This window comes from Lepidochelys olivacea (genome assembly GCF_965140295.1).
Source record: "Lepidochelys olivacea isolate rLepOli2 genome assembly, chromosome: 3".
Classification (NCBI taxonomy): Eukaryota; Metazoa; Chordata; order Testudines; family Cheloniidae; genus Lepidochelys; species Lepidochelys olivacea.
The window spans coordinates 1,805,689-1,833,019 of record NC_140413.1 but is presented as its reverse complement, the minus strand read 5'-3'; the positions used below and the strand labels follow the sequence as shown (position 1 = coordinate 1,833,019).

Here is a 27,331-nt window from a genome sequence, read left to right as displayed (position 1 = left end):
AGAACAAGTTAAAAATTACTTGGATAAATTAGATGTCTTCACGTCACCAGGGCCTGATGAAATGCGTCCTATAATACTCAAGGAGCTCACTGAGGAGATATCTGAGCCATTAGCGATTCTCTTTGAAAAGTCATGGAAGACAGGAGAGATTCCAGAAGACTGGAAAAGGGCAAATCGAGTGCCAATCTATAAAAAGGGAAATAAGGACAACCCGGGGAATTACAGACCAGTCAGCTTAACTTCTGTACCCAGAAAGATAATGGAGCAAATAATTGAGCCATCAATTCACAAACATCTAGAAGATAATAAGGTGATAAGTAACAGTCAGCATAGATTTGTCAAAAACAAATCGTGTCAAACCAACCTGATAGCTTTCTTTGACAGGGTAACAAGCCTTGTGGATGGGGGAAAGTGGTAGACGTGGTCGATCTTGATTTTAGTAAAATTTTTGATACTATCTCACATGACCTTCTCATAAACAAACTAGGGAAATGGAACCTAGATAGAGCTACTATAAGGTGGGTGCAAAACTGGTTGGAAAATCATTCCCAGAGAGTAATCATCAGTGGTTCACAGTCATGCTGGAAGGGCGTAACGAGCGGAGTCCCACAGGGATCAGTTCTGGGTCCAGTTCTGTTCAGTATCTTCATCAGTGATTTAGATAATGGCATATAAAGTTTGTGAATGATACCAAGCGGGGAGGGGTTGCGAGTGCTTTGGAGGATAGGATTAAAATTCAAAATGATCTGGACAGACTGGAGAAATGGTCTGAAGTAAATAGGATGATATTCAATAATGACAAATGCAAAGTACTCCACTTAGGAAGGAACACTCAGTTGCACAAATATCAAATGGGAAATGACTGCCTAGGAAGGAGTACTGCGGAAAGGGATCTGGGGGTCATAGTGGATCACAAGCTAAATATGGGTCAACAGTTGCAGAAAAACTGTTGCAGAAAAAGTGAACATCATTCTGGGATGTATTAGCAGGAGTGTTATAAGCAAGACGAGAAGTAATTCTTCTGCTCTACTTTGCGCTGATTAGGCCTCAACTGGAGTATTGTGTCCAGTTCTGGGCACCACATTTCAGGAAGGATGTGGACAAATTAGAGAGACTCCAGAGAAGAGTGACAAAAATGATTAAAGGTCTAGAAAACATGACCTATGAGGGAAGATTGAAAAAACTGGGTTTGTTTAGTCTGGAGAAGAGGAGACTGAGGGGGGACATGATAATTTTCAAGTATGTAAAAGGTTATTACAAGGAGGAGGGAGAAAAATTGTTTTTCTTAGCCTCTGAGGACAAGACAAGAAGCAATGGGCTTAAATTGCAGCGAGGGCTGTTTAGGTTGGACATTAGGAAAATCTTTCTCACTGTCAGGGTGGTTAAGCACTGGAATAAATTGCCCAGGGAGGTTGTGGAATCTCCATCACTGGCGATGTTTAAGAGCAGGTTAGACAAACACCTGTCAGGGATGGTCTAGATAATACTTAGTCCTGTCAGGAACGCGGAGGACGGGACTAAATGACTTCTCAAGGTCCCTTCCAGTTCTGTGATTCCGTGCAGTGTTACAGCAATGTCATGGAGCTGTGTTGGAAGCTGGGATGCAGTGTGGCAGCACTGTCATGGAGCTGAATTGCCGGCTTGGATGCAGTGTGACAGGACTGTCATGGGGCTCTGTTGGAGGTTGGGATGCCGTCTTGCAGCACTGACATGGACCTGTGTTTCTGTCTGGGCTGCAGTGTCCTGCAGCTGTGTTGGGGGCTGTGATGCAGTGCTGCAGCACTGTCATGGAGCTGTACTGGGGGATCGGCTGCAGTTTTCAGCACTACCTTGGAAGTGTGTTAGGAAGTGGGATGCTGTGTTGGAGCGGTATAATGGAGCTGTATTTTGGGGCTGCAATGCAAAGTGATAGAACTGTCATACAGCTGTGTTGGGGGCTGTTATTTAGTGTTACAGTGGGACGCAGCAGGGACTGAGTGGGGCGGATTGACCTAGGAATGTGGCAGGGGAGTTTACTGGGACTGTCTGATCAGTGATGAGATAGCAGGGAGTGACTTCACTGGCTGGGAAGATACCTGAGCCTGTCACCGGAGCCGGGAGGGGGGTTGGGTCCAGGTGACACCTTCTGCCCGGGAAACTGGACAAAGGCTAGGGGAGGAGCTGGGGGGAGGCTGGGGGAGTCGGCTGGAGGGGTTTTGTTTTTGGAGTGGGCTGGGGAAGAGGAGGGAGCCCCCAGAGCTGGGGACTAATCTCCCTGCCCCCCAGAAGGACCTGACTAAGGGATCCTGTTTATGCCTACAAGCTCTGGTCTGGACGGTATTCCCATCATCTCTAATAAACCTTCTGTTCTACTGGCTGGCTGAGAGTCGTGGTGAATCGCAGGAAGTGGGAGTGCAGGGCCCTGACTCCCCCAATCTCTGTGACAACTGGTGACGGGTGGGATGTACTGCACCCCGTGGGCAGTGCTTCCTGCAGTAAGTGACTGGGGAGCAGTAAAACGAAGGGGGATTGACGGGGACCAGGCGTGCTGAAGAGTCAGAGAGGAGCAGTTTCAGGGGGCAGAGGAGCTACGCTTAACCCCTGGGAGTGTGTGACCAGCGAGAAGGACTGTTGCAGTAACGGGGTCCCGCTGGGGACTGCGGTGAGCAGACTCGGGGGCGGAGGAGTCTGTGCTCGACCCTGGGAGAGAGGTGGTGACCTGGAGAAGGGCTGATGCACTAGGGGTTCCTCCTGAAAACCATGGGGAGCTGCAAGCACACAGGCCCGTGAGTGGCCAGCAGGAAGATGTATGCGAAGTGCCTTAAGAGCGACCTGGTGGAGCTGTGCAGGCAGAGGGGGCTGTGCAGTGGGAAGTGCACCAAAGAACAGCTGATTGCCCAGCTGGAGGAGGAGGATCGCTTGAATGAACCGATCCCTGTCTCTGAGGGAAGCAGCCCGGCAGATGCAGGGTGGGCACCAGTATCTGCTCCAGCTGGGAGTGGTCAGACAGCAGCCGAGGGCATCCTGAGACCCCTCCTACCTATGCCTCAGGGAGGGGCTGGGAGGAGCCCAGCAAATTCTGAGGGCACCATGAACCCCACAGCCAGCAGGGGATCCTCCCGGCGGAGCTCCCCATCCCTGGAGCTGAGGCGGCTGGAATGGGAGAGGGAGATAAAATTGAGAGAGTTGGAAGATGACGAAAAAGAGCGAGAGGATCGCGAAAGGCAGCGTCAGCATGAACTGGAGTTGGCCAGGCTGAGGAGCAGCGAGCCCCGAGCTGCGGTGAGTGAGGGGGGACCCAGGACTGCATGGAGCTTTGATAAGTGCCTCCTGGCCCAGCGAAGGAGGGGGAGGACATAGATAGCTTCCTGACGGCCTTTGAGAATGTCTGCGAGATGCACAGGGTTGACCCTGCAGACAGGCTCCAGTTCCTCACCCCCTTACTGGACCCCAAAGCCGTGGAGGTGTACAGCCGAATGAAAGGGCCGGAGGCAGGGGACTATGAACTGTTCAAACAGGCCCTGCTCCGTGAGTTTGGGCTGACCCCCGAGATGTACCGGAGAAGGTTCCAGAGTCAGCGTAAAGCCCCTGAGGGCACATATCTAGAACTGGCCACCCGCATGGAGGGATATGCCCGCAAGTGGGCAGCTGGGGCCCAGATGAAGGAGGACCTGGTTAAACTGATGGTACTGGAGCAACTGTATGAACAGAGCCCATCCGACCTGAGGCTGTGGTTGGTGGACAAATATCCAGAGAACCCCCAGCACGCAGGGCAGCTGGCCGACGAGTTTGTGAACAGTCGGTCAGGGGGTAGCAGGGAGGAGTCCCAAAGGATCAGGCCCCCCCCGATGCAGAGAGAGAGTCACCCTAGGACCTCCCAAAGGGGGCTATGGAGAACCCCTTCCAAGGGGAGCATCCAGCGTCAGGCCCAACCGACTGGCTCGAGGGGACCAACGTGACCTGAGCTGCTGTCACTGTGGCCAGAGAGGCCACGTACGGACCCAGTGCCCCAGGCTCAGGGACAGACTGAGCAGACCGAACCCACCCAGGGTTAACTGAGTAGGGACCCAGCCGGACAAGGGGCAGACGGCCCAGGCAAGGGGGGCCTGGCAGCGTACCAACTGCTCAGGAGGGAGGAGGGCCCCAAACCAGCTCCTCTGGCGGGCTGGATGCTCCAGACTCAAGATTCGCATTTTAGAAGGTGGGTGCGGGGCTGTCCCTGCGGAGCGAGTGCCTTGTTCCCCTGGCGGTGGATGGGAGGAAGGTCAGTGGATACTGGGATACGGGCACTGAGGTGATGCTGGCCTGGCCCAAGGTGGTGGCCTCAGATCGGATGGTGCCCAACACCTACCTGACCCTGACAGGGGTGGGCGGGACCCCATTCACGGTGCCCGTGGAGAGGGTACATCTGAAAAGGGGCCCTCCTTGTCCCCCCAAGGATGTGGGGGTGCACCACCATTTACCCACTAAGGTGTTGATGGAGGGTAACCTAGAGGACTGGCCAAACAGCCCCCGGAACACCCTGGTCATGACCCGTAGCCAGAGCTGGCGAGGGTATCGAGGGTACCGAGGGCTGGTGGGGAGGGAGTGCCCTGGAACAAGGCTCAGAGAGGCTGAGGCCTCAGACCCGGCCAGTGAGAGGGAACCGGGCCCCATCCCTTCCCCAGCCGCTGAGTTCCAGGCCGAGTTGAGGAAAGATCCCTCCTTGCGGAAGCTCAGGGACCTGGCCGACCTCAGTGTGGGACGGACCATGAGGAGCGGCTGCCAGGATAGGTTCCTGTGGGAGAAGGGGTTCCTGTACCGAGAATGGGCTCCCACAAGGGAAGTAGAGTCCTGTGGGATCAGGAGGCAGCTGGGGGTCCCCCAGAAGTATCGCCGCAGGCTCCTGTACCTGGCCCATGACATCCCCCTCGCAGGGCACCAGGGAATCCGGCGCACCCGGCAGAGGTTGCTACAGAACTTTTACTGGCCCGGGGTCTTTACCACGGTCCGGCAGTATTGCCGATCCTGTGACCCCTGTCAGAGGGTGGGGAAGGTCCGGGACAAGGGGAAAGCGGCTTTGAGACCTTTGCCCATCATAGAGGAGCCTTTCCAGAAGGTGGCCATTGACATCGTGGGGCCTCTCAGCAAGACGACCCGGTCGGGGAAGAAATACATTCTGGTGGTGGTAGATTTTGCCACCCGCTACCCCGAGGCAGGTGCCCTTAGCTTCCATTGAAGCCGACACCGTGGCCGACGCGCTCCTGACCATTTTCAGCCGAGTGGGGTTCCCCAAGGAAGTCTTGACAGACCAAGGCTCCAACTTCATGTCAGCCCTGCTCCGGTGCTTGTGGGAGAAATGTGGGGTCCGGCACGACTGGGCCTCAGCTTATCACCCCCAGTCCAATGGGCTGGTGGAGAGGTTTAACGGGACGCTAAAGATGATGCTGAAAACCTTTATAAACCAGCACCCGCAGGATTGGGACAAGTACTTACCTCACCTGCTGTTCGCGTACAGGGAGGTGCCCCAGGAGTCTACCGGATTTTCGCCTTTCGAACTGTTATTTAGAAGGAGGGTAAGGGGGGCCCCTAGACCTGATGAGAGACAAATGGGAGGGGAAGGCCACTCCTGATGGGAAATCAGTGGTGGAGTATGTCCTGTCCGTCTGAGAAAGACTTGCTGAACTCATGGGCTTGGCCAAGGAGAATCTGGCTAGATCCCAGAGGAAGCAGAAGGTCTGGTATGACCACACGGTGCGGGCCCGCGCCTACGCCACCGGGGATCAGGTGATGGTTCTCATCCCCATGAGGAAAAACGAACTACAGGCCACCTGGGAAGGTTGTCGTTTTAAGGTTGTCAAGCCATTGGTAAACTATGTGGTGGAGCTGTCGAACTGGGCGCACCACTGCCTGGTGTACCATGTGAATATGATGAAGCCATATTATGACAGGGGGAGTGTGGTGTTCGGCATGTGTGGACATTGGGAGGAGCAGGGAGACGACCCTTTAGTAGATCTATTCCCTGAGACAGGAGCTGGCTCCCCCCTGGAAACAGTTCCTCTCTCCGATCAGCTAACGCCTGGCCAGCAAGCTGAGATCAAAGAGGTGCTGCATCTGTACCGACAGCTCTTTTCCAACCAGCCTGGACGCACTAATCTGACTAACTAATTTATTTGAGCATGAGCTTTTGTGAGCTACAGCTCACTTCATCGGATGTATACTGTGGAAACTGCAGCAGACATTATATACACACAGAGATCATGAAACAATACCTCCTCCCACCCCACTGTCCTGCTGGTAATAGCTTATCTAAAGTGATCATCAAGTTGGGCCATTTCCAGCACAAATCCAGGTTTTCTCACCACCCTGACCCCCATACACACACAAACTCACTCTCCTGCTGGTAATAGCTCTTCCAAAGTGACCACTCTCCCTACAATGTGCATGATAATCAAGGTGGGCCATTTCCTGCACAAATCCAGGTTCTCTCACCCCCTCACCCCCCTCCAAAAACCACACACACAAACTCACTCTCCTGCTGGTAATAGCCCATCCAAGGTGACCACTCTCCCTACAATGTGCATGGTAATCAAGGTGGGCCATTTCCAGCACAAATCCAGGCTTTCTTAACCCCCCCCCCTTTCCCGGGGACACACACACACACACAAACTCACTCTCCTGCAGGAGAGTGAGTTTGTGTGTGTATGGGGGTGGGGGGAGTGAGAAAACCTGGATTTGTGCTGGAAATGGCCCACCTTGATTATCATGCACATTGTAGGGAGAGTGGTCACTTTGGATAAGCTATTACCAGCAGGAGAGTGAGTTTGTGTGTGTGGTTTTTGGAGGGGGGTGAGGGGGTGAGAGAACCTGGATTTGTGCAGGAAATGGCCCACCTTGATTATCATACACATTGTGAAGAGAGTTGTCACTTTGGATGGGCTATCACCAGCAGGAGAGTGAGTTTGGGGGGGGGGGGAGCGGAGGGTTAGAAAACCTGGATTTGTGCTGTGTCCAGTTTTGGGCCCCACACTTCAAGAAGGATGTGGATAAATTGGAAAGAGTCCAGCGAAGGGCCACAAAAATGATTAGGGGACTGGAACACATGACTTATGAGGAGAGGCTGAGGGAGCTGGGATTGTTTAGTCTGCAGAAGAGAAGAATGAGGGGGGATTTGATAGCTGCTTTCAACTACCTGAAAGGGGGTTCCAAAGAGGATGGCTCTAGACTGTTCTCAATGGTAGCAGATGACAGAACGAGGAGTAATGGTCTCAAGTTGCAGTGGGGGAGGTTTAGATTGGATATTAGGAAAAACTTTTTCACTAAGAGGGTGGTGAAACACTGGAATGCGTTACCTAGGGAGGTGGTAGAATCTCCTTCCTTAGAGGTTTTTAAGGTCAGGCTTGACAAAGCCCTGGCTGGGATGATTTAACTGGGAATTGGTCCTGCTTTGAGCAGGGGGTTGGACTAGATGACCTTCTGGGGTCCCTTCCAACCCTGATATTCTATGATTCTATGAACCCCGCTCAGTTCCGTCTCAAAGGGGGGAGAGATGGGACGCAGCAGGGACTGAGTGGGGCAGATTGACCTGGGAACGTGGCAGGGGAGTTTACTGCCACTGTCTGACCGGTGATGAGATAGCAGGGGGTGACTTCACTGGCTGTCACCTGAGCCGGGAGGGAGGTTGGATCCAGGTGACACCTTCTGCCTGGGAAACTGGACAAAGGCTGGAGGAGGGGCTGGGGGAGTCGGCTGGAGGCGTTTTGTTTTCGGAGTGGGCTGGGGAAGAAGAGGGAGCCCCCAGAGCTGGGGACTAATCTCCCTGCTCCCAAGAAGGACCTGACTAAGGGGTCCTGTTTATGTCTATAAGATCTGGTCAGGACTGTGTTCTTGTCGTCTCTAATAAACCTTCTGTTCTACCGGCTGGCTGAGAGTCATGGTGAATCGCAGGAAGTGGGGGTGCAGGGCCCTGACTCCCCCAATCTCCGTGACATACAGCACAGTCATAGAGCTGCGTTGGGAGCTGGAATGCAGTGTTGCAGTGCTGTCATGGAGCTGCGTTGGGGGCTGGGATGCAGTGTTACAGGACAGTCATGGAGCTGTGTTGGGGGCTGGGATGCAGTGTTGCAGTGCTGTCGTGGAGCTGCGTTGGGGGCTGGGGTGCAGTGTTGCAGTGCTCTCGTGGAGCTGCGTTGGGGGCTGGGATGCAGTGTTACAGGACAGTCGTGGAGCTGTGTTGGGTGGCTGGGATGCAGTGTTGCAGTGCTGTCGTGGAGCTGCGTTGGGGGCTGGGGTGCAGTGTTGCAGTGCTCTCGTGGAGCTGCGTTGGGGGCTGGGATGCAGTGTTACAGGACAGTCGTGGAGCTGCGTTGGGGGCTGGGATGCAGTGTTGCAGTGCTGTTGTGGAGCTGTGTTGGGGGCTGGGGTGCAGTGTTGCAGTGCTCTCGTGGAGCTGCGTTGGGGGCTGGGGTGCAGTGTTGCAGGACAGTCATGGAGCTGTGTTGGGTGGCTGGGATGCAGTGTTGCAGTGCTGTTGTGGAGCTGTGTTGGGGGCTGGGGTGCAGTGTTGCAGTGCTCTCGTGGAGCTGCGTTGGGGGCTGGGGTGCAGTGTTGCAGTGCTGTTGTGGAGCTGCGTTGGGGGCTGGGATGCAGTGTTACAGGACAGTCGTGGAGCTGTGTTGGGGGCTGGGGTGCAGTGTTGCAGTGCTCTCGTGGAGCTGCGTTGGGGGCTGGGATGCAGTGTTACAGGACAGTCGTGGAGCTGTGTTGGGGGCTGGGGTGCAGTGTTGCAGGCCAGTCGTGGAGCTGTGTTAGGGATTGGGTTGCAGTGTTACAGCACTGTCACGGAGCTGTGTTAGGGATTGTGATGCAGTGTTACAGCGCTGTCATGGAGCTGTGTTGCAGCACATCTGTGCTGTGGGCATGTTGTGTTACTTTACTGCTTTTTTTCCTTGTTTGCAGTCCAACCCAGTGATGATTGATGCCAAAGAGGTGTCTGCAGCGCACAGGGCCCGGTACTTCTGGGGTAACCTTCCCGGTATGAACAGGTTGGTGAGAGCATGGTGAGAGAACCCCGAGTTTTGGGCCGTTTGCTTCTTGCATGATAGCAGAGCAGGGGCCGGGGGATTGCCAGCCAGCATAATTCATTTTAATCGTGCCTCTTCGAACCAGCCTTTGGAGCCCTTCAGCCCCTTAGCACTCAGCCTATTCTCTGTTGTTCGGTGCTACTGTAGGCATGAAGGGGCCAGGTCACCCGTGTGTGCTCCGAGCAGGGCACCCCAAGGCCGTGAGGAGTGCGGGTAATCGGGTTGTAGATTTCACTCCCAGCTCTTTGCCCTCCACTCTGCAGAGCAGCCTTTGGGGGCACATGGGAGCTCAGAACTCCTGATTTCTACCCTGAGCACATCCCCACAAAGAGACAAAGTCCCAGGCTCCTCTCTTCACCAGGAATCCCGGCGTGGCTCCCACCAGCATAGCTCAGCCCTTTCCGTTCGAGGGACGTTCCTTGTGTGTTCCCATGGCCCTCGGCACCTGACGCTCACTCTTTGCACGGGCAGAGCACTGAGAGCCCAGGCCAGGGAGCCAGGACTCCTGGGTTCTCTTTCAGGCTTTGACACCAGCTCCCTCTTTGACCCTAGTCGAGTCCTTTCCCCTTGTGTGCCTCAGTGTCCTCCTCTGTAAGATGAGGATGAGACTTCAGCCAGCGCAGGGGGCAGGGCAGACGCGTTGTGAGTGTTTGTGAAGTGCTGGGTGGTGGTGTTTGTGGTCCCATTCTGAGCAGGGCCAGAGTCAGCGGGGGAGAGGCAGAGAGTGATGTCCCTGCAGCAGCAGTGTGATCAGAGGGGCATGAGTGACTCCACCGAGCAGGAGGTTGTAACTGGCTCTCCTGCCTCTGGCGGAGGAAGTGGCGAGGCTGAATCACCTGGAAATTCTCCAGATTGGTCCAGGAGCTGCTTTCTCCAGCACACCACCACCACCCCGTTGCTAATGGATCGGTCCAGAAGCTGCTGTCTCCTCCCCCACCACCCTGTTGCTAATGGATCGGTCCAGAAGCTGCTGTCTACTCCCCCACCACCCCGTTGCTAATGGATCGGTCCAGGAGCTGCTCTGCTTCCTCAGGTCATTGCCAATGCGGAGCTGCTCTGCCTCCTCCCCTCTGTCCAGGAGCTGCTCCGCCTCCTCCCTGCATTGCTAATGGGTTGGTCCATAAGCTGCTCCATTTCCTCCCCCCTATGCTAATGGATTGGTCCACGAGCTGCTGTCTCCTGCCCCACCACCCCATGGCTAATGCATCAGTGCACTGTATGCTCCACTCCCCCCCCCCCCATGGATTGACCCAGGAGCTGCTCCATTGTTAATAGATCAATTCATGAGCTACTTCAGCTGCTTTCTCCCTCCCATTGTAATGGACCAGTCCATGCTTCCTCACCCCCATTGCTAATGGACCAGTCATAGAATCATAGCAGATCAGGGTTGGAAGGGACCTCAGGGGGTCACCTAGTCCCACCCCCTGCTCAAAGCAGGACCAATCCCCGACTAAATCATCCCAGCCAGGGCTTTGTCAAGCTGGGCTTTAAAAACCTCTAAGGATGGAGATTCCACCACGTCCCTAGGGAACCCATTCCAGTGCTTCACCACCCTCCTAGTGAAATGGTGTTTCCTAATATCCCACTTAGACCTCCCCCACTGCAACTTGAGACCATTGCTCCTTTCTCAGTCATCTGCCACCACTGAGAACAGCCGAGCTCCATCCTCTTTGGAACCCCCTTCTGGTAGTTGAAGGCTGCTATCAAATCCCCCCTCACTCTTCTCTTCTGCAGACTAAACAAGCCCAGTTCCCTCAGCCTCTCCTCATAAGTCATGTACCCCAGCCCCATAATCATTTTTGTTGTCCTGTGAATGACTCTCTAATTTGTCCACATTCTTTCTGTAGTGGGGGGCCCAAAACTGGACACAGTACTCCAGATGAGGCCTCACCAATGCTGAATAGAGGGGAACGATCACGTCCCTTGAGCTGCTAGCAATGCCCCTACTTATACATCCCAAAATGCCATTGGCCTTCTTGGCAACAAGGGCACACTGCTGACTCATATCCAGCTTCTCGTCCACTGTAATCCCCAGGTCCTTTTCTGCAGAACGGCCGCTTAGCCAGTCGGTCCCCAGTCTGTAGCGGTGCATGGGATTCTTCCTTCCTAAGTGCAGGACTCTGCACTTGTCCTTGTTGAACCTCATCAGATTTCCTTTGGCCCAATCCTCCAATTTGGCTTGGTCACTCTGGACCCTATTCCTACCCTCCAGCTTATTTACCTCTCCCCCCCAGCTTAGTGTCATTCTGTCTGGTTCAGAATTACCTCACACTGGGATGCTTTTCAGGCCAGGGCTAGCAGGGACAATGCCATGGAGACCAACCTTCCTCCCAATACCACCCCTGATTCCCCCAGCCTTCCCCCTCCACAGACATGGACTCTGATCCATATGGATCACCCATGAAAGAACTTCCTTGGGATGGGGGAAGCTCTCCTCTTTCACAGCCCATGGAGGATACACAGATTTGAGTCCTTTCTAATAGCAACATCCATTTTCGTTAGGAGACTCCATTCCATCCTGGCAGATAAGGACTTGGCCGTGGTTAGTCACACCTTCATCATCCCATGTCTGGACAACAGCAATGCAATATACCTGGGCACAAAGCCATCAAAGTCAATGCTTCCTCACCCCCATTGCTAATGGACCAGCCCATGAGCTGCTTTCTCCTCTCCATTGCTAATGAATCAGTCCATGCTTCCTCACCCTCATTGCTAATGGACCAGCCCATGAGCTGCTTTCTCCTCCCCATTGCTAATGAATCAGTCCATGCTTCCTCACCCTCATTGCTAATGGACCAGCCCATGAGCTGCTTTCTCCTCTCCATTGCTAATGAATCAGTCCATGCTTCCTCACCCTCATTGCTAATGGACCAGCCCATGAGCTGCTTTCTCCTCTCCATTGCTAATGAATCAGTCCATGAGCGTCTCTGCTTCTTCCCCCTATTGCTAATGCTTTGGTCCACGAGCTGCTGTACCTCCTCCCCCCATGGTTAATGAATAGATCCATGAGTTACTCTACCTCCTTACCCCATTGCTAATGGATCGGTCCACGAGCTGCACCACTTCTTTTCCCCCCATTGATAATGGATTGGTCCATGAGCTGTTCCCCCTCCCCCCATGGGTAGGATGGGCCCACAAGGTTGCCCGGGGGCCTTTATGGGGCAAGCAGGTGGTCGGTGGCACTGTGTGCTGGGAGTCCTGCACAGCCCTGGGCTGTTGGCACTACCAGCGGGCCCTCACCTGCCCCACTGCACGGCCAGCCCCCTTCGGGTGTACGGCCAGCCCCCATAGGGGATACGGCCACCGTGGGCGCGACCAGCCCCCGTAGGGCGTACAGGCGCCATGGGCGCGGCCAGCCCCCATAGGGGATACGGCCACCGTGGGCACGACCAGCCCCCATAGGGCGTACAGGCGCCATGCGTGCGGCCAGCCCCCGTAGGGGATATGGCCACCGTGGGCGCGGCCAGCCCCCGTAGGGCATACAGGCGCCATGCGTGCGGCCAGCCCCCGTAGGGCATACAGGCGCCATGCGTGCGGCCAGCCCCAATAGGGGATATGGCCACCGTGGGCGCGACCAGCCCCCGTAGGGCATACAGGCGCCATGCGTGCGGCCAGCCCCCGTAGGGCATACAGGCGCCATGCGTGCGGCCAGCCCCCGTAGGGCATACAGGCGCCATGCGTGCGGCCAGCCCCCATAGGGCATACAGGCGCCATACGTGCAGCCAGCCCCCATAGGGCATACAGGCGCCATGCGTGCGGCCAGCCCCAATAGGGGATACGGCCACCGTGGGCACGGCCAGCCACCGTAGGGCATACAGGCGCCATGCGTGCGGCCAGCCCCCATAGGGGATACGGCCACCATGGGCACGGCCAGCCCCCGTAGGGCATACAGGCGCCATGCGTGCGGCCAGCCCCCATAGGGGATACGGCCACCGTGGGCACGACCAGGCCCCGTAGGGCATACAGGCGCCATGCGTGCGGCCAGCCCCCGTAGGGGATACGGCCACCGCGGGCGCGGCCAGCCCCCGTAGGGGATACAGGCGCCCTGGGCACACGGCCAGCCCCCCTAGGGCGTACAGATGCTGTGTGCGAGGGGCATGGGTGGGAGCCCAGCCCCCTGGCGGGCGCACCTGGAACATAGCAGCAGCAGCACTGAGTGCAGGGTTAATGCCCGTTCTCAACCTCCCGCCCTTTTGTCTCCTAGGCCATTGGCATCTACAGTGAACGATAAGCTGGAACTTCAGGAGTGCCTGGAGCACGGCAGGATAGCAAAGGTCAGTGCCTGAGCCTCCGTGGGGCAGCCAGGAGGTGCTGGAGCATAGCCCTGGGAGTTGGGCCGTGCCTCCTCTGGGCCTTTTCCGGGTGCTGTCCCGACCCAGGGCGGCATCAGCCCCTGTGCCGAAGTGGGAGGGGGCACGCACTGCACTGTGTCGCTTTGGGATTTAGGCCAAGGTGGGGCCATGGCCAACAGGGTGGGCCACAGCCAACCAGTATGGGGAGCAGATCCCAGCCAGCAGGGTGGGGCGGTGGGGGGCAGAGCAGGCCCAGTGAGGCAGGCAGAGGGGGCCAGACGTGGGGCACACTTTGGGAGCGGTTGGGAATACCCGCACCAGGAGATGGGACCTATGACATTTGTGCTGCTCTTGGAAGCGGGGGAAAGGCACCTGCTTTGGCCCTGATGGACGTCAGAGGAAGATGCTCAGCTCGCTCCCCAAGGAGTGGCTCTGCCCCAGCACGTGGGCTCACTTGAGACAGGATTCCTGTTCTGCCCTTCCATGGCCACGCAGTCACCACAGCGGAGCACGGGAGGGTAGCAAGGGGCTTGGGGGGGATGCTGGTGATTCCAGCCCCCCAGCCTGGCTTCAGGCAGGACCTAGTGACCAGGAGAGGGGAGGGACAGACTAGCCCAGCTGCTGCCAAGGGGCCAGGCCGGATATGGGAGCTCCACCCTCGCCCCAGAGCAAGTCCAGAGCCAGCAGAGGATGGGGATAAATCAGAATCATTCAGTGGCCCCACGAAGGTCTGGGCCAGCAAGAGACCTGAGGCTGCTCTGAGCAGACAGGCGCCCTCGGAGCAGCTCTTGGGGGCTGCCCAGCTGGGCCCCCATCTAGGCCATGTTAGCCGGGGCAGGGGAAGTGGCTGCGGCTCTGGTTTGCTCAGAACGTTGCTTTGTCCCTTCTAGTTCAGCAAAGTGCGAACTATCACCACTCGCTCCAACTCCATCAAGCAGGGCAAGGACCAGCATTTCCCCGTCTTCATGAACGAGAAGGAGGACATCCTGTGGTGCACGGAGATGGAGAGGTACTGCTGGCCTGCGGGGGTGGGGCGGCTCCCTGGGTTTGCACCGTCTCTGGGCTGGTCTCCCAGGGCGGCTGGGCCCTGTCTGCGCCGGTGCCTGGGAAAGGAGGCCTGGGGACTCGTACTGCTGGTTGTGCTGGAGGACTTGGATGGCTCTGAATGCACCAGGGGAGCTCTGTCGTTAGGGGCCAAGGGGGAGCTGAATCTCAGAGCGGGAGCTCGTTTGTTGGCATGAAGCAAACCAAGGTCTCTTAGCCTGACCGACTCCATGAGTCGAGCTTCATGTCCTTCACCTGCCACTTCTCCAGCAGGCAGCACAGCCCTGGACACACACACAAGCCCCCTCTGCAGCTCTGCTTTGCAGGTCACAGAGAAGCCAAGCAGGGCCCCAGCCTAGTCTTGGCCTTCGCAAGCCCATCTGTCTGTCTAGGTTTTCTCACCGAGCCCGTCACCGTGGTGTCTGAGCACCTTTACAGTGTACCGATGTGGACCCGAGAACGTTACCGTCAAGCCCGGATCCTGCCAGGTGCTAAGTGGCTCCAAGGAGGAGGATTCCTGGGGCAGGAAATCAGCTAACCTGTGCTCTTCCTGTTCCCTCCTTTCCATGCAGGGTCTTTGGCTTCCCGGTTCATTACACAGATGTCTCCAACATGAGCCGCCTGGCCCGGCAGAGACTGCTCGGCAGATCTTGGAGCGTGCCGGTGATCCGCCATCTCTTTGCTCCCCTGAAGGAATACTTTGCCTGCGTGTAAGACACACAGGAACTAGTGAAGTGGAACGAATCAGATGAGAAGAGAAGTGAAAATGTGGAACAAGAGAAAAATCAGCACCCAGAAGAGAGAAAGGATTAAACCCGATGGGAATCCACCGCGTCTCCCCAAGCGAAAGGGTTCGGTGTCCTCTCCTGAATTTTCAATGTTCAGCTTTTAGCCTATTTAAAAAAAAACAAAAACCGGTTTTTTTTGGTAACCTTTTAATTTTCCGCTCTTTTCTGGATGGGTTTTTCTGTTAGTTTGGTTTCTGCTTCTCAAAGCTGCGAGCGAGGCGAAAGGCTTTCCCGAGCTTGTGAGCAAGCGCTGTCGTAGCAGGAGGGCAAAGCCAGCAGGAAACACTAGCAGAAACCCAAGCCTAGAGAGGGGGACGCGAAGGAAAGGTTCTGCCGACCTGTCGCTCTGAGCTCGAGTTTTGTCTCTGGTCTGGTGAGCGTAGGAGCACCCAGCAGGGAGTGCTCAGCCTGCGCCGTAACTTCCAGCACTGAGCCTTACTTACTTCTACCAGCACCATCACTGGTGATGCAAAGCAAAACCAACTAGCAGGGAAGCCAAGAACACGCACCACACCACACACTTTTCTACAGTATTTCGGGTGCCTACCACACAGGAAACCTTGAAGAAAGCAGATCCTAGATGCCGCTGTTACCTCTTGTTTACAGTTTATATATATACGGCAGGTGTGAGCGCGAGCTAGCTAGATAGATATATAAAAGGTACTGTTACTACTGTACATCCTGACTTCATAATGGTGCTTTTCAACAGCGGGGTGAGTCAAAACATCAGCTTCCACGTTGCCTTACGTGCCAGGGCTTTCCGCAGGGGGGACCATGCAGACTCAGTGCCGGGGGCAGGGGAGGCACTGGTCCCCCGCCCCCGGGCAGTGCGGGGGAGGGACAGGAGGCAGTCTCCGTCCCACGTCATGCAATAACCTTTTTATTTTCGAAAAGGAAGGCCCCCCTCCCACGCACTGGGGAGAAGCGGGTCCGGGGCTGCCCCCGCCCGCCCACCCGCAGGGGCCGGGGGGAGAGAAAGCCCTCGCCAGAGAATAACAACACACAAACGTACTGGTGCTTTTCTGTGTACGTCGCCTTTGGGTGTTCTTTTCCGAGGGGCTCCCCTCCCCTGGCCTGAGGCTGGGGTGCAGCACCGGGCAGAGCGATGCTTTGGGTCACCTCCGAACTCACAGGCTGCAGTTTTATACTGAGAAGCTGATGCCATCTTTGATTCTTCTTGTCTCTTTGTTGTAGAATGAAGAACTCGTCTGTAGGTTCATGCCGAGGTGGGAGGAGGGCCGGGCAGACGCCCCCCATTGCTCATCCAGGCCTGGGGGTGCAGGGCAGAGCTCTGGCTGCCCTGTGGGGTGCTCCCGGCCCAGCGGGGAGGCTGGTTCTCTCTTTTTGTGGACGCTGTGAATTCTGTTTCTTTTAGTACTTGATTGAACTGCAGCTGTGCGGTCCCTTCCCATCGGCCACCAGCGCGCTGCCCCTCACTCCTCGCGGCCTGGGCGGAGGGCGCATTCTCTGTGGGGCAGGAAGTGGGCAAGGGCTAGACTAGGAATCGCACTGGCAGGCCCCCCTGAGGGAGAATCCCCCCAGCAGAGCCAGGAGAGCAGCATCTCCAGAGGGGCTCCACCTCTGTTCCTGGATTCCAGGGGCTGGGGGCCCAGCACCAGCCCGACAGCCTGGGTAGGCAGAGCAGAGGCAGCTTTCCCCCTGGCGTGTGCCTATGCAGCCCGCCGGGGGAAGCCGGCAGCTGCCGCAGGCACTCAGGTGGGCAAGCATCCGCTGCAGAGCAGTGCCAGCTGGGCCAGGCTGAGATCCCAGAGGGAGCTCTAGGCCGGCCGGGGGCGTGGTACATTCAGGGGGGCACATGGCCAAAGCTAACCGATCCAGGCCTTGTGCCCTGCTGTATGTGGGCATGGCCCTAGCACAGCCAGTTGGCACCAGTGGATCATCTGGCCCTCCAGGGGCATTTGCTGGCATGGCCTGGAAGAGCGGGCATGGAAGGAGCTTGGTGTCTGTCTTGGCCTCTCTGCTGAGCCTGCCAGGGGAGAGCAGCTGTGAGGGGCTTTCCCAGCACGCGGAAGTGTTGTCCCGCGGGCAGACGCCCCGGCCTGAGTCTTGTCACAAGGGCACTGACCAGCCACCATCTCAATAACTTCCCTGCGCTGCCATTGGCCCGCCCCCTCAGTAACGCCCACCCCGCCCTGCGTATTGGCCCGCCCCCTCAGTAACGCCCACCCCGCCCTGAGCATTGGCCCGCCCCCTCAGTAACGCCCACCCTGCCCTGCGCTGCCATTGGCCCGCCCCCTCAGTAACGCCCACCCCGCCCTGCGCTGCCATTGGCCCGCCCCCTCAGTAACGCCCACCCCGCCCTGCGTATTGGCCCGCCCCCTCAGTAACACCCGCCCCGCCCTGAGCATTGGCCTGCCCCCTCAGTAACGCCTGCCCTGCCCTGCGCTGCCATTGGCCCGCCCCCTCAGTAACGCCCACCCCACCCTGCGTATTGGCCCGCCCCCTCAGTAATGCCCCTCCCCCGCCCATTGACCTGCCTCCTCAGTAACGCCCACCCCGCCCTGCGTATTGACCTGCCTCCTCAGTAACGCCCCTCCCCTGCCCATTGAGCTGCTCTTTTGGAGGCGCCTGGGGCTTGTCTACATGGCTAATTACTGCTCTGGGTGTGACTACAGCCACCCGCTTGCCAGGCAGCGGCAGCAGCTCCGTCCTGCGTGGGCCCTGCCGCAGCACGGGACGTCCCCGCTCTGCTGCTGGGCAGGGCCTTGCCCTGGAGACAAGCCGGAGGCTTCTTTTGAAAATATTTTTAATGGAATTTTAAAACCAGGCTAAGGAAATCCCCTCCCTCCTGCCCGTGCCAGAGCGTGAGTGCGCCCACGCGTCCATGCTGCGCCCATGCCGCCCGGCCCCAGCTCGCCCGCACGCCGTCGAGCTGTGTGACGGGACCGTGCGGTGGGGAGCACGCGGCCCCCTCGGGGCCCGACTCACCGGTGACACAAGCTGGCTCCAGCTGCCCGCCCGGAGGGTGATTCCACAGCGCTTGGCACTGGCCTCGCCACTCCTGGGGGAGGCAGCGGTGAGACTCCCGAAGCCAGGCCAGTGCCAAGCGCTGCAGAATCCTCCCGCCGTGTGCCGAGGGGGCCGGCTTTAACGCCGCAGGCTGGGCAGTGGTTGCACACGCACCCCCCGTGAGGACGGAGGGACACAGACGGAGGGACACTGCCCACCCCCGACAGACAGTCAAAACCGCACCCGTGTACCCACACGGACGACGGAACCTTGTCCTCCCACCGCGAAGCAGCCCACAGTGGAACATGTACACAACACAGACAGCGGGACACACACCCCCCCGTGCGCACACTGACAGCGGGACACACACACACCCCCCCCCGTGCGCACACTGACAGCGGGACACACACACCCCCGTGCGCACACTGACAGCGGGACACACACACACACACCCCTGTGCGCACACTGACAGCGGGACACACACCCCCCCGTGCGCACACTGACAGCGGGACACACACACACACCCCCCCGTGCGCACACTGACAGCGGGACACACACCCCCCGTGCGCACACTGACAGTGGGACACACACCCCCCGTGCGCACACTGACAGTGGGACACACACCCCCCGTGCGCACACTGACAGTGGGACACACACCCCCCCGTGCGCACACTGACATCGGGACACCCCCCCCCGTGCGCACACTGACATCGGGACACCCCCCCCCCGTGCGCACACTGACAGCGGGACACACCCCCCCCCGTGCGCACACTGACAGCGGGACACACACCCCCCGTGCGCACACTGACAGCGGGACACACCCCCCCCCCCCGTGCGCACACTGACAGCGGGACACACACACCCCTGCGCACACTGACAGCGGGACACCCCCCCCCGTGCGCACACTGACAGCGGGACACACACACCCCCCCCGTGCGCACACTGACAGCGGGACACACACACACACCCCGTGCGCACACTGACAGCGGGACACACACACACACCCCCCCGTGCGCACACTGACAGCGGGACACACACACACACACCCCCGTGCGCACACTGACAGCGGGACACACACCCCCCCGTGCGCACACTGACAGCGGGACACACACACACACACCCCTGTGCGCACACTGACAGCGGGACACACGCACACACACCCTGTGCGCACACTGACAGCGGGACACACACCCCCCGCACGCATACTGACAGCGGGACCCCCCCCCTGCACACACGCTGACAGCGGGACACACACCCCCCCCCGTGCGCACACTGACAGCGGGACACCCCCCCGCGCGCACAGTGGGAACGAACACACACGTCTGAGCACACACGGACCTCTCTGAGCGCACGTAGACACACACACACACACACACACCCCGATGAGCATGCGCACGTGCACGCCCAGAGCGTGGAACACGCTCACCCCAGAGGAGCCTGCGCGCACATGCGGACTGGGGAACCCTCCACCCCATATGCACACGAAGACAAAGGACCCGGCATGCCTGGCCAGTGGCGGCCCCGTGTCCCCGTACACACAGACAGTGGCATTCCCTGCCCCCCTGTGGACAGTGTCCCCCCCTCGTGCATGCGCACGTGGACAGTGGAGCACCCCACCCCCGTGGTGCACACTCGGCCGGCCCCCTGCGCCCACGGGAGCCGTGGCACACGCAGACGGCCGGCCCCCTGCGCCCACGGGAGCCGTGGCACACGCAGACGGCCGGCCCCCTGCGCCCACGGGAGCCGTGGCACACGCAGACGGCCGGCCCCCTGCGCCCACGGGAGCCGTGGCACACGCAGACGGCCGGCCCCCTGCGCCCACGGGAGCCGTGGCACACGCAGACGGGCTGTATGCGCAGGCCGTGGGCACAGGCAGGACACTGCAGCGCCCCTGGTGTGCTCACATGCACACACTGGCAGGCTGGGTTAGCGCAGGGACTTGGGAGGGCTCTGGCCCTGCCTAGCTGCAGGTCATCACTCGCCCCCGGCCGGGCCGGGGTCACAGATCCCAGCCCCAAATTCTCGCATTCCCTTTAAGGGCCGTTCTCCACCCACCCGCACGGGGCTGCTGACTCCCCCGCCTCCCCCGCGCCAGCCTGCGGCTATTGGCTTGGTGAGACGTGCCTGGGTCATCTCTGCATACGGGCGTGGGGCACCCCCTGAGAGTGGCTCCGTGACCAGCCTGGTGGGAGCGGGGCAGGAGCCCTGCCTTGCCCAGCACCTGAGCACACTGCCTGGGGCAGTGACGTCACAGACTGTCCCAGGCACTGTTTGCAGTCCAGCCCCCCACCCCATGTCACGGGGGCCAGGGGCCCACTCTCCATTTCAGACGTAGGGCCTCTGTCGGCTCTCGCTGCACTGGGCTTGGCTGTGGGAGCGGCCCCTGCCTTCACCCTGAGTCAAAATAGACCCTCGGGGGGCCAGTGAGTGCACACGCCCCACTGCGTGGGGGGCAGCCCCCTTCAAAGCCATAGACGCAGGGATCTGCTGAGGGGAACCGAGGGGGGTCCTGGGCACAGGGGGGTCCTGCCTGCGTCCCTCCCCCAGGGCACACGGGGCCAGGGCCGCGGCGGGCAGTGGGAAGGGCCGGTGCAGCTCGGCTCGCTCGCAGGACAGGGGGCAGCTCGAACGCCTCAGGCGGTTACCCCAGCCCCCGGGCGAGGTGCCCGGGGAGCCGCAGTGGCCCACGCAGCTGCCGGTGACCTGCCCTCACCCCCTGCCAGCCCACGGAAAAGCCAGGAGCTGCTGTGTCAGCCCCGGGCCGTTAGCTGTCCCCACCCCTGCTCCGGCAGGACTAGACCTGCCCTGGGAAGCTTCCCCAGCCCCCTCAGGCCTCCTACCCGTTGTGGCTGCACTGGCCCGCGGGAAAGGACCTGCCGCACCGTGCGCAGGACGGGAGGGCGGAGCTGGGGCTTGGACCCACCCCAAGGTGCTCAGGAGCAACAGCGTGAGGCCTGGTGTCTCAGAGCAGGTGTCGGTGCCATGGCAGCCCACCCACCCCAGGGCTTCCCCTCCTCGCTGCTCCAGCCCGCAGCATCAGCTGCGTGGCCGAGGCCTCTGAGCTGGGAGGAGCCCTGGGCCGAGCGCTCCCAGGGTCCCCTGGGGAGGGAGGGTCCGTGCAGCACAGCCCCCTTGGCGCTTGGGGCAAAGGGAGGTCATGTCCCGGGGCCAGTTCTTAAAGGAAAACTGCAGGGCTTGGTGCTAAAGCGCAGGGGGTCGGGCGGCTCGCCGCAATCCCTGTCGCTGTCTCGCTCCCCATAACTGTGAATGGTGCCGGGGTCTCTCAGGGCCTGACACTTCTCTCTGCTGGGCAGGGCAGGGTGCCGCAGGTGGAAGGGGTGGCTACCGGGGCCTGCCTGTGGGTGCTTGCTAATGTCACAGCAGGTCCACCTCGAAAGGAGGGTAGCGCGTCCCTTCCAGCAGCTGGCCCTGCCGGGCAGCCCCCCCACTCCCTGCCCTGCCTCTCGGGCACTCTCATGGCAGCTTCCCGGGGCACTGGGGTCTCTCTCGTGGTTTGCGCTTCTCTACAACTCGCTGGGGAGGGAGTTTGAGTCTCTTATTCACGTTGCAGTTTTCCTTTAACAGTGGGGGCAGGGGCTGCCCCCCGAGAGGCAGCACGGGCCTGGCACGGCCTAGCACGCACGGCTCGCGAGGGGAGACGGCCGTGGGAGGGGTCAGCCATGGGCGCTTCTGCCCTCCTAGTCTCTCTACCATGGGACTGGTGCTAAGTGGGGAATCTGTGAACCCCCATAACTGTGCATGAACACTGGGGGGAGGTTGCGGGGCCGAGCCAGCGTAAGGTCGCGGAGGGAGGGAGGGAGGGCGGGCGCTGCAGGCCGAGCAGAGCCGCGTTCGCAGCTCTGGCCCTTTAATCTTTACATTTTGGTAAAGGCGGCAGGACATGGGCCCCAGGCTCCCACCCTCCTGCCCGGGTCTCAGCAGAGACCTGCGGAGCCGTCGCTTTCCCGACCTCTTGTTCCACTGCGAGCCTGGCAGTGCGAAACTTGGGGAGGCCTGGGGCCCAGCACCACCCTCCCACCAGCTTTCCACCAGGAGCCACCACTGGCTGCAAGGGGCAGCTCCTGCGTGAGGCTGGTGTGAATGTGGGGGAACCAGGCTGCAGGGGGGTGCAGGGACCCCCCATGGCAGAGCCCGGTGGGTAAAGCAGGTTCCTGTTGCTCCACAAACTGGAAACTCTGGGAATGGCCCTTTGGCAGCGTTTTCAGGCAGTTTGTTTTCCAGATTCCCCAGTCCCCGTCTCCGGGAGCACCGGACACAAGCCACCCGGTTCCCAGCCTGTAGCCTCGGGACACAGACGGGGAGAATTAAGGTTTTTAAAATACCCAACACACTCTTTTTTTTTAAAAAAGCAAAAAGCAAATTTTGTTGCACAGCCCTGTATCGAAAACAAAAAAGCCTAAATTCCTTAGAAATCCGCCGAGGGAGTAGGTGACAAACAAGGTGCTAAAACATTTTATTAAAAATCTATATTGTTAAATTAAGTCTGCTGTCTGGACAATGACTGTTTGTTTTGTTTTCTTGTGGAGTTTCAAAGAGCACTATTATTGTTTTACTCTTCTATATTATTATTAAAAAACAAAAAGGCATTTTAACTTTGTACTTGAAAACGAAATGAGAGATTTCATGTGTTTTAGCCTAGGCATTGAAGTAGCTGATGCTTAACTATTTGTGGGAAATCATTTATTCATACTGAAGAATAAACGCTGTAGAGACGTTGGTAATAACGTTGACTGTTCCCTATGATTTGGCTTGAGCCCCCAGCGCTAGGACCTCTCTAGTGTACATTCCATGCAGCTAACACCCACCTCCCCCCCGCTTTTCTTTTTCTTTCTTTCCTTTTTTATGATTAGGGTTATTCTGGTTTCTGGTTCCAGCATCCTTCAGCCGCTATGTTTTGGTTTTTTTAGGGTTGCTTCTATATTTATTGACAATAAATAATGTACATTTCACAGTATGGTTCTGCGACCTGGCGGGAAGGGGCCCCGCGGCCTCTCCCGCCCCGGTGTTCTGTTGTATCTCTGTGTAAGTATTGCTCGTGACATAGCTGTTATGAACTAATTAAAAAGGTCAATGCGTGCAGCAGATGTAGGAAGTCTGTCCGTTTCGCCTTCATCCCATTTCTTTTTTCTTTGGTGCCCAGAAGAATATACGAAAGAAAAGCTCCTTTCTAATGTACTTGTGCTGGAGAACACTTGAATAAATGTACTGTTTTTGTGCAAAAAAAGGAAAAAAAAAAAAGAAAAAAGTCCCACGGTCATGTGCTTTGTGTCGCCTCCTCTTGTCTTGGTGCGCGGGGTCCTTGGCACTGCGGGTGCCCGTCGGTCCCATCTGTGCCGCTGTCTGATCTCACTAGTCAGGCCCTGCCCCTGGGCACAGGGGAGCCGTGAGCTCGAGGACGTTACAGCCAGCCAACCCCAGCAGCTGCAGCACCCCTTTGTAAGTAGGTTTGTGTGTGACCTGAGGGTGGGGGCGTTGATGCCGCTCCTCTGCCCGTATTGCGGTCCAGGCCCCGCTCCCGGCAGGTGCTTAGCTTTAAATCCCACCAAGTCCAGCAGAGCCGTTGTGGATCGGCATGTCATGCACTCCCAGCATGCTGGGGGCACACCTCGCACCAGTTGCCTCCTGGGCACACACCTGCTGAGGGAAACAAGCCTTGGCCTCACGGCATCAGGCAGGGCAGGTGGCCGGGGCCTCTGAGCGCTGGCTCCTGGGGTGAATTCTTGCTGCAGACCCTTCTGTGAGAACAGGCGCCCCAGGTAATTAGACCAGGAGGAGAACTTGACAACCCGAGCTGATCTGCTGCTGCAAAGCCTGGCCCAGGGAGACCCGCCCTGTGGAGCCGTCTGGCTGGCCTACCGCCAGTGCTTGCCACAAAGCCGCGCCTTTTCCATCCTGTGCCGCTGGGTCCAGTCCCTCCCCCGGCCCCTCCAATCTGCCATATGCTTGATTCGTGTTCCATGGCAGACCCCGATTCCAGCTCCTGCTCCATCTCTGCCGCCCCCGTGGGTGCTAACGCCGCCTGCCCTCCCGGGCCCTGGCCCTTCGGTACCGCCCTGGGCGGCGCGCCCGTCTCTGCCGGCACGCCTGACCTCCGCTTCCTGGCGCCCACCCGGGATTCAGTGAGGCTCACAAACCCGTAGGTGTGCTGGAAAGGGGCTGCCACGGCGCAGGATCCCGAATCCGCTGTCCACAGCGTGAGACCCAGGCCACTGTCTGGCGCAATAGGCCAGGAGCTGAGAGCAGGAGGAGGACGTGGCCGGTGAGAATTGGCAGCTCCCGCTGCGCCGGCCTGGTCTCCTGGCAGGCACTCTCTGGCGTGTGGGCTAGGCGCAGCGTGCTGCCCCCCAAGGCAGACAGAAGTGAGGCAGTCCCACACCAGCACCCGGGCAGGTGTCCCGGCACCAGCTGGAGAAGGTCCCAGGGGCGCTGCACGCACAGAAACAGCATCCAGTGACTTGGCTCCAGCCATTCTCGGCATTAGAGCTCGGCCGGCGTTGGGGTGAAGCGCTGACGGTTCTACCGTCACCCCACAGCCCAGGGCAGACGGGTCACAGTGCAGAGCATGGGGCATCCCAGCAGGGCCTGGCACTGATCCCTGCTCAGAGCCTTCCCGCCAGCTGGCCCGGGCCTGGCCATGGCTGCCGCATCCGCAGGTCCCAGTGCCATCGGCAGAGTGCTGACAGCTCCACTGACCTCGGCCTGTGGCCACTAGGGCAGCCCAGAGAAGCCAGGTTCTTCATCCAGGGATTATCCCTCTGGATCCAGCTGGGATGCTTTAGCAGGGTCCCTCGGGGCCGTGTCTGCACCCCAGCTGCCCTTGTGCCCCCAGCCCGAGCACAAAGGCCACAGCAGGCTCCTTGTAGCCGCCCATGGCAATGGGCCCGCACCCCAGCTGCGTCTCCGTGTCCTGGGAGACGTTGCTGCCTTCATAGGGCTCCAGTGAGTGGTGTGAGGGCAGGGCCCAGCATCACAGCACCCCTGCCGGACCCCCTGCAGAGCGCCGGCCCGAGACCTGCCCCTCACTGAGCCCCACCGGAGAGCGGGTAGAGATCGACCCGTGGTCCATGACGGAGCGTCCAGCCCCGACCGGGGCGAGCTGTTCTAGGGGCTAGTTACCCTCCCCGCCAACAACGTGCACCGTGGGCTGGTCCAAATTTGCCGCGCTTCCACTGCCAGCCACTGCAGGGCCCTTCCTCTGCGAGCCCGCAGAGCTCCTTGACAGATCTCTGTGCCCCACGCAGGGTCTTACAGCTGGGGATCACGTCCCCTCCGGCCTTAGTGCAGAGTGTCTGCGGGGGCTAGATCGAAACAGCCAAACTTTGCTAGAGCCTCCCTCGGCCAGAGTGCGGCCGGGCTGGCTGGCTGCAGGGCCAGCCTTGGCCCAGCGCTGCCTGGTGCTGGGCATGTGAGGGGTTTGGTTTGCCTTGGAGAATGGCACGTCCCTGCTGGCTGCGCTGCCCGGTGCTCCTTTGCTTGGAGGACACGGACGGGGAGGCCTGTGTGTGACCAGAGTCTCCTCAGAGCTAGGGGGAGGCTCAGCCGGCCTGAGCAGGCGTCCTTGATCACAGCTTCTGTGAGCCGCGTCTCCGTGCCGCGCGCTGCAGCCGGGCTGCAGATCTGTCTTGGCACTGGGACCAAACCCACGGCACAGCCGCAGGGAGTTTAATAACAGCCCAGCCTCTGTGGGAAATGGCCTGTAGTCACAGGAGCACCCCTTAAAGTGGGAGGACCATGTGGCTGGGTCAGCTCCAGCCCCTGGGGTGGGAGGACCAGGGTGGGGGGAGTGTGTGGATTTGGGGCCTGCCCAGGGGAAGTCCTGTGGGGGAGGAGAAAGCAAAGCATTGGCTCTTGTCCCACAGGACTGGCCCAGCTCCCTGCTCTCCCCACAGCACATGCAAGCACAACCGTGCCCCACCCCGCCATCTCGCTTGCCCCGAGCTGGCCTGCGCACACAGACCCATCGTTAATGATCTGGAGGACGGTGTGGATTGCACCCTCAGCAAGTTTGCAGATGACACTAAACTGGGAGGAGTGGTAGATACGCTGGAGGGTAGGGATAGGATACAGAGGGTCCTAGACAAATTAGAGGATTGGGCCAAAAGAAATCTGATGAGGTTCAATAAGGATAAGTGCAGAGTCCTGCACTTAGGACGGAAGAACCCAATGCACAGCTACAGACTAGGGACCGAATGGCTAGGCAGCAGTTCTGCGGAAAAGGACCTAGGGGTGATAGTGGACAAGAAGCTGGATATGAGTCAGCAGTGTGCCCTTGTTGCCAAGAAGGCCAATGGCATTTTGGGATGTATAAGTAGGGGCATTGCTAGCAGCTCAAGGGACGTGATCGTTCCCCTCTATTCAGCATTGGTGAGGCCTCATCTGGAGGACTGTGTCCAGTTTTGGGCCCCACACTACAAGAAGGGTGTGGAAAAATTGAAGAGAGTCCAGCGGAGGGCAACAAAAATGATTAGGGGACTGGAACAAATGACTTATGAGGCGAGGCTGAGGGAACTGGGATTGTTTAGTCTGTGGAAGAGAAGAGTGAGGGGAGATTTGATAGCTGTTTTCAACAACCTGAGAGGGGGTTCCAGAGAGGATGGATCTAGACTGTTCTCAGTTGTAGCTGATGACAGAACGAGCAGTAATGGTCTCAAGTTGCAGTGGGGGAGGTTTAGGTTGGATATTACAATAAAGGTTTTTCACCAGGAGGGTGGTGAAGCACGGGAATGGGTTCCCTAGGGAGGGGGTGGAATCTCCTTCCTTAGATATTTTTAAGGTCAGGCTTGACAAAGCCCTGGCTGGGATGATTTAATTGGGGATTGGTCCTGCTTTGAGCAGGGGGTTGGACTAGATGACCTTCTGGGGTCCCTTCCAACCCTGATATTCTATGATATTACTTGTAATCAAAGTTTCTTAATGTACTAGGCTTAGACTTGCATGTTTTTGCTTGATTTTGCTTGGTGACTTATTTTGTTCTGTCTGTTATTATTTGAAACCACTTAAATCCTACTTTTTATACTTCATAAAATCACTTTTGTTTATTAATGAACCCAGAGTAAGCGATTAATAGCTGGGGGAGCAAACAGCTGTGCATATCTCTCTATCAGTGTTATAGAGGGTGGACAATTTACGAGTTTACTCTGTATAAGCTTTATACAGAGTAAAACGGATTTATTTG

At 58.4% G+C, this 27,331-nt stretch overlaps 1 protein-coding gene across 5 annotated transcripts in view; it reads left to right on the top strand.

Annotated features, from left to right (window-relative positions):
• The window catches only part of DNMT3A (DNA methyltransferase 3 alpha), a 253,453-nt gene extending 237,393 nt beyond the window's left edge, over positions 1-16,060 (top strand). The window contains exons 21-24 of one of the 5 annotated variants that reach the window (XM_084624716.1): positions 8,917-9,002; positions 13,246-13,315; positions 14,224-14,342; positions 14,950-16,060. In XM_084624716.1, coding sequence (XP_084480842.1) covers positions 8,917-9,002; positions 13,246-13,315; positions 14,224-14,342; positions 14,950-15,091 — 417 coding nt within the window. In that variant the 3' untranslated portion in view covers positions 15,092-16,060. Of the gene's footprint in view, positions 1-8,916; positions 9,018-13,245; positions 13,316-14,223; positions 14,343-14,949 lie in introns of all 5 variants that reach the window. The other 4 variants (XM_084624715.1, XM_084624718.1, XM_084624717.1 and 1 more) reach the window with 4 other exon arrangements.
• The last annotated feature ends 11,271 nt before the right edge of the window (positions 16,061-27,331 follow it).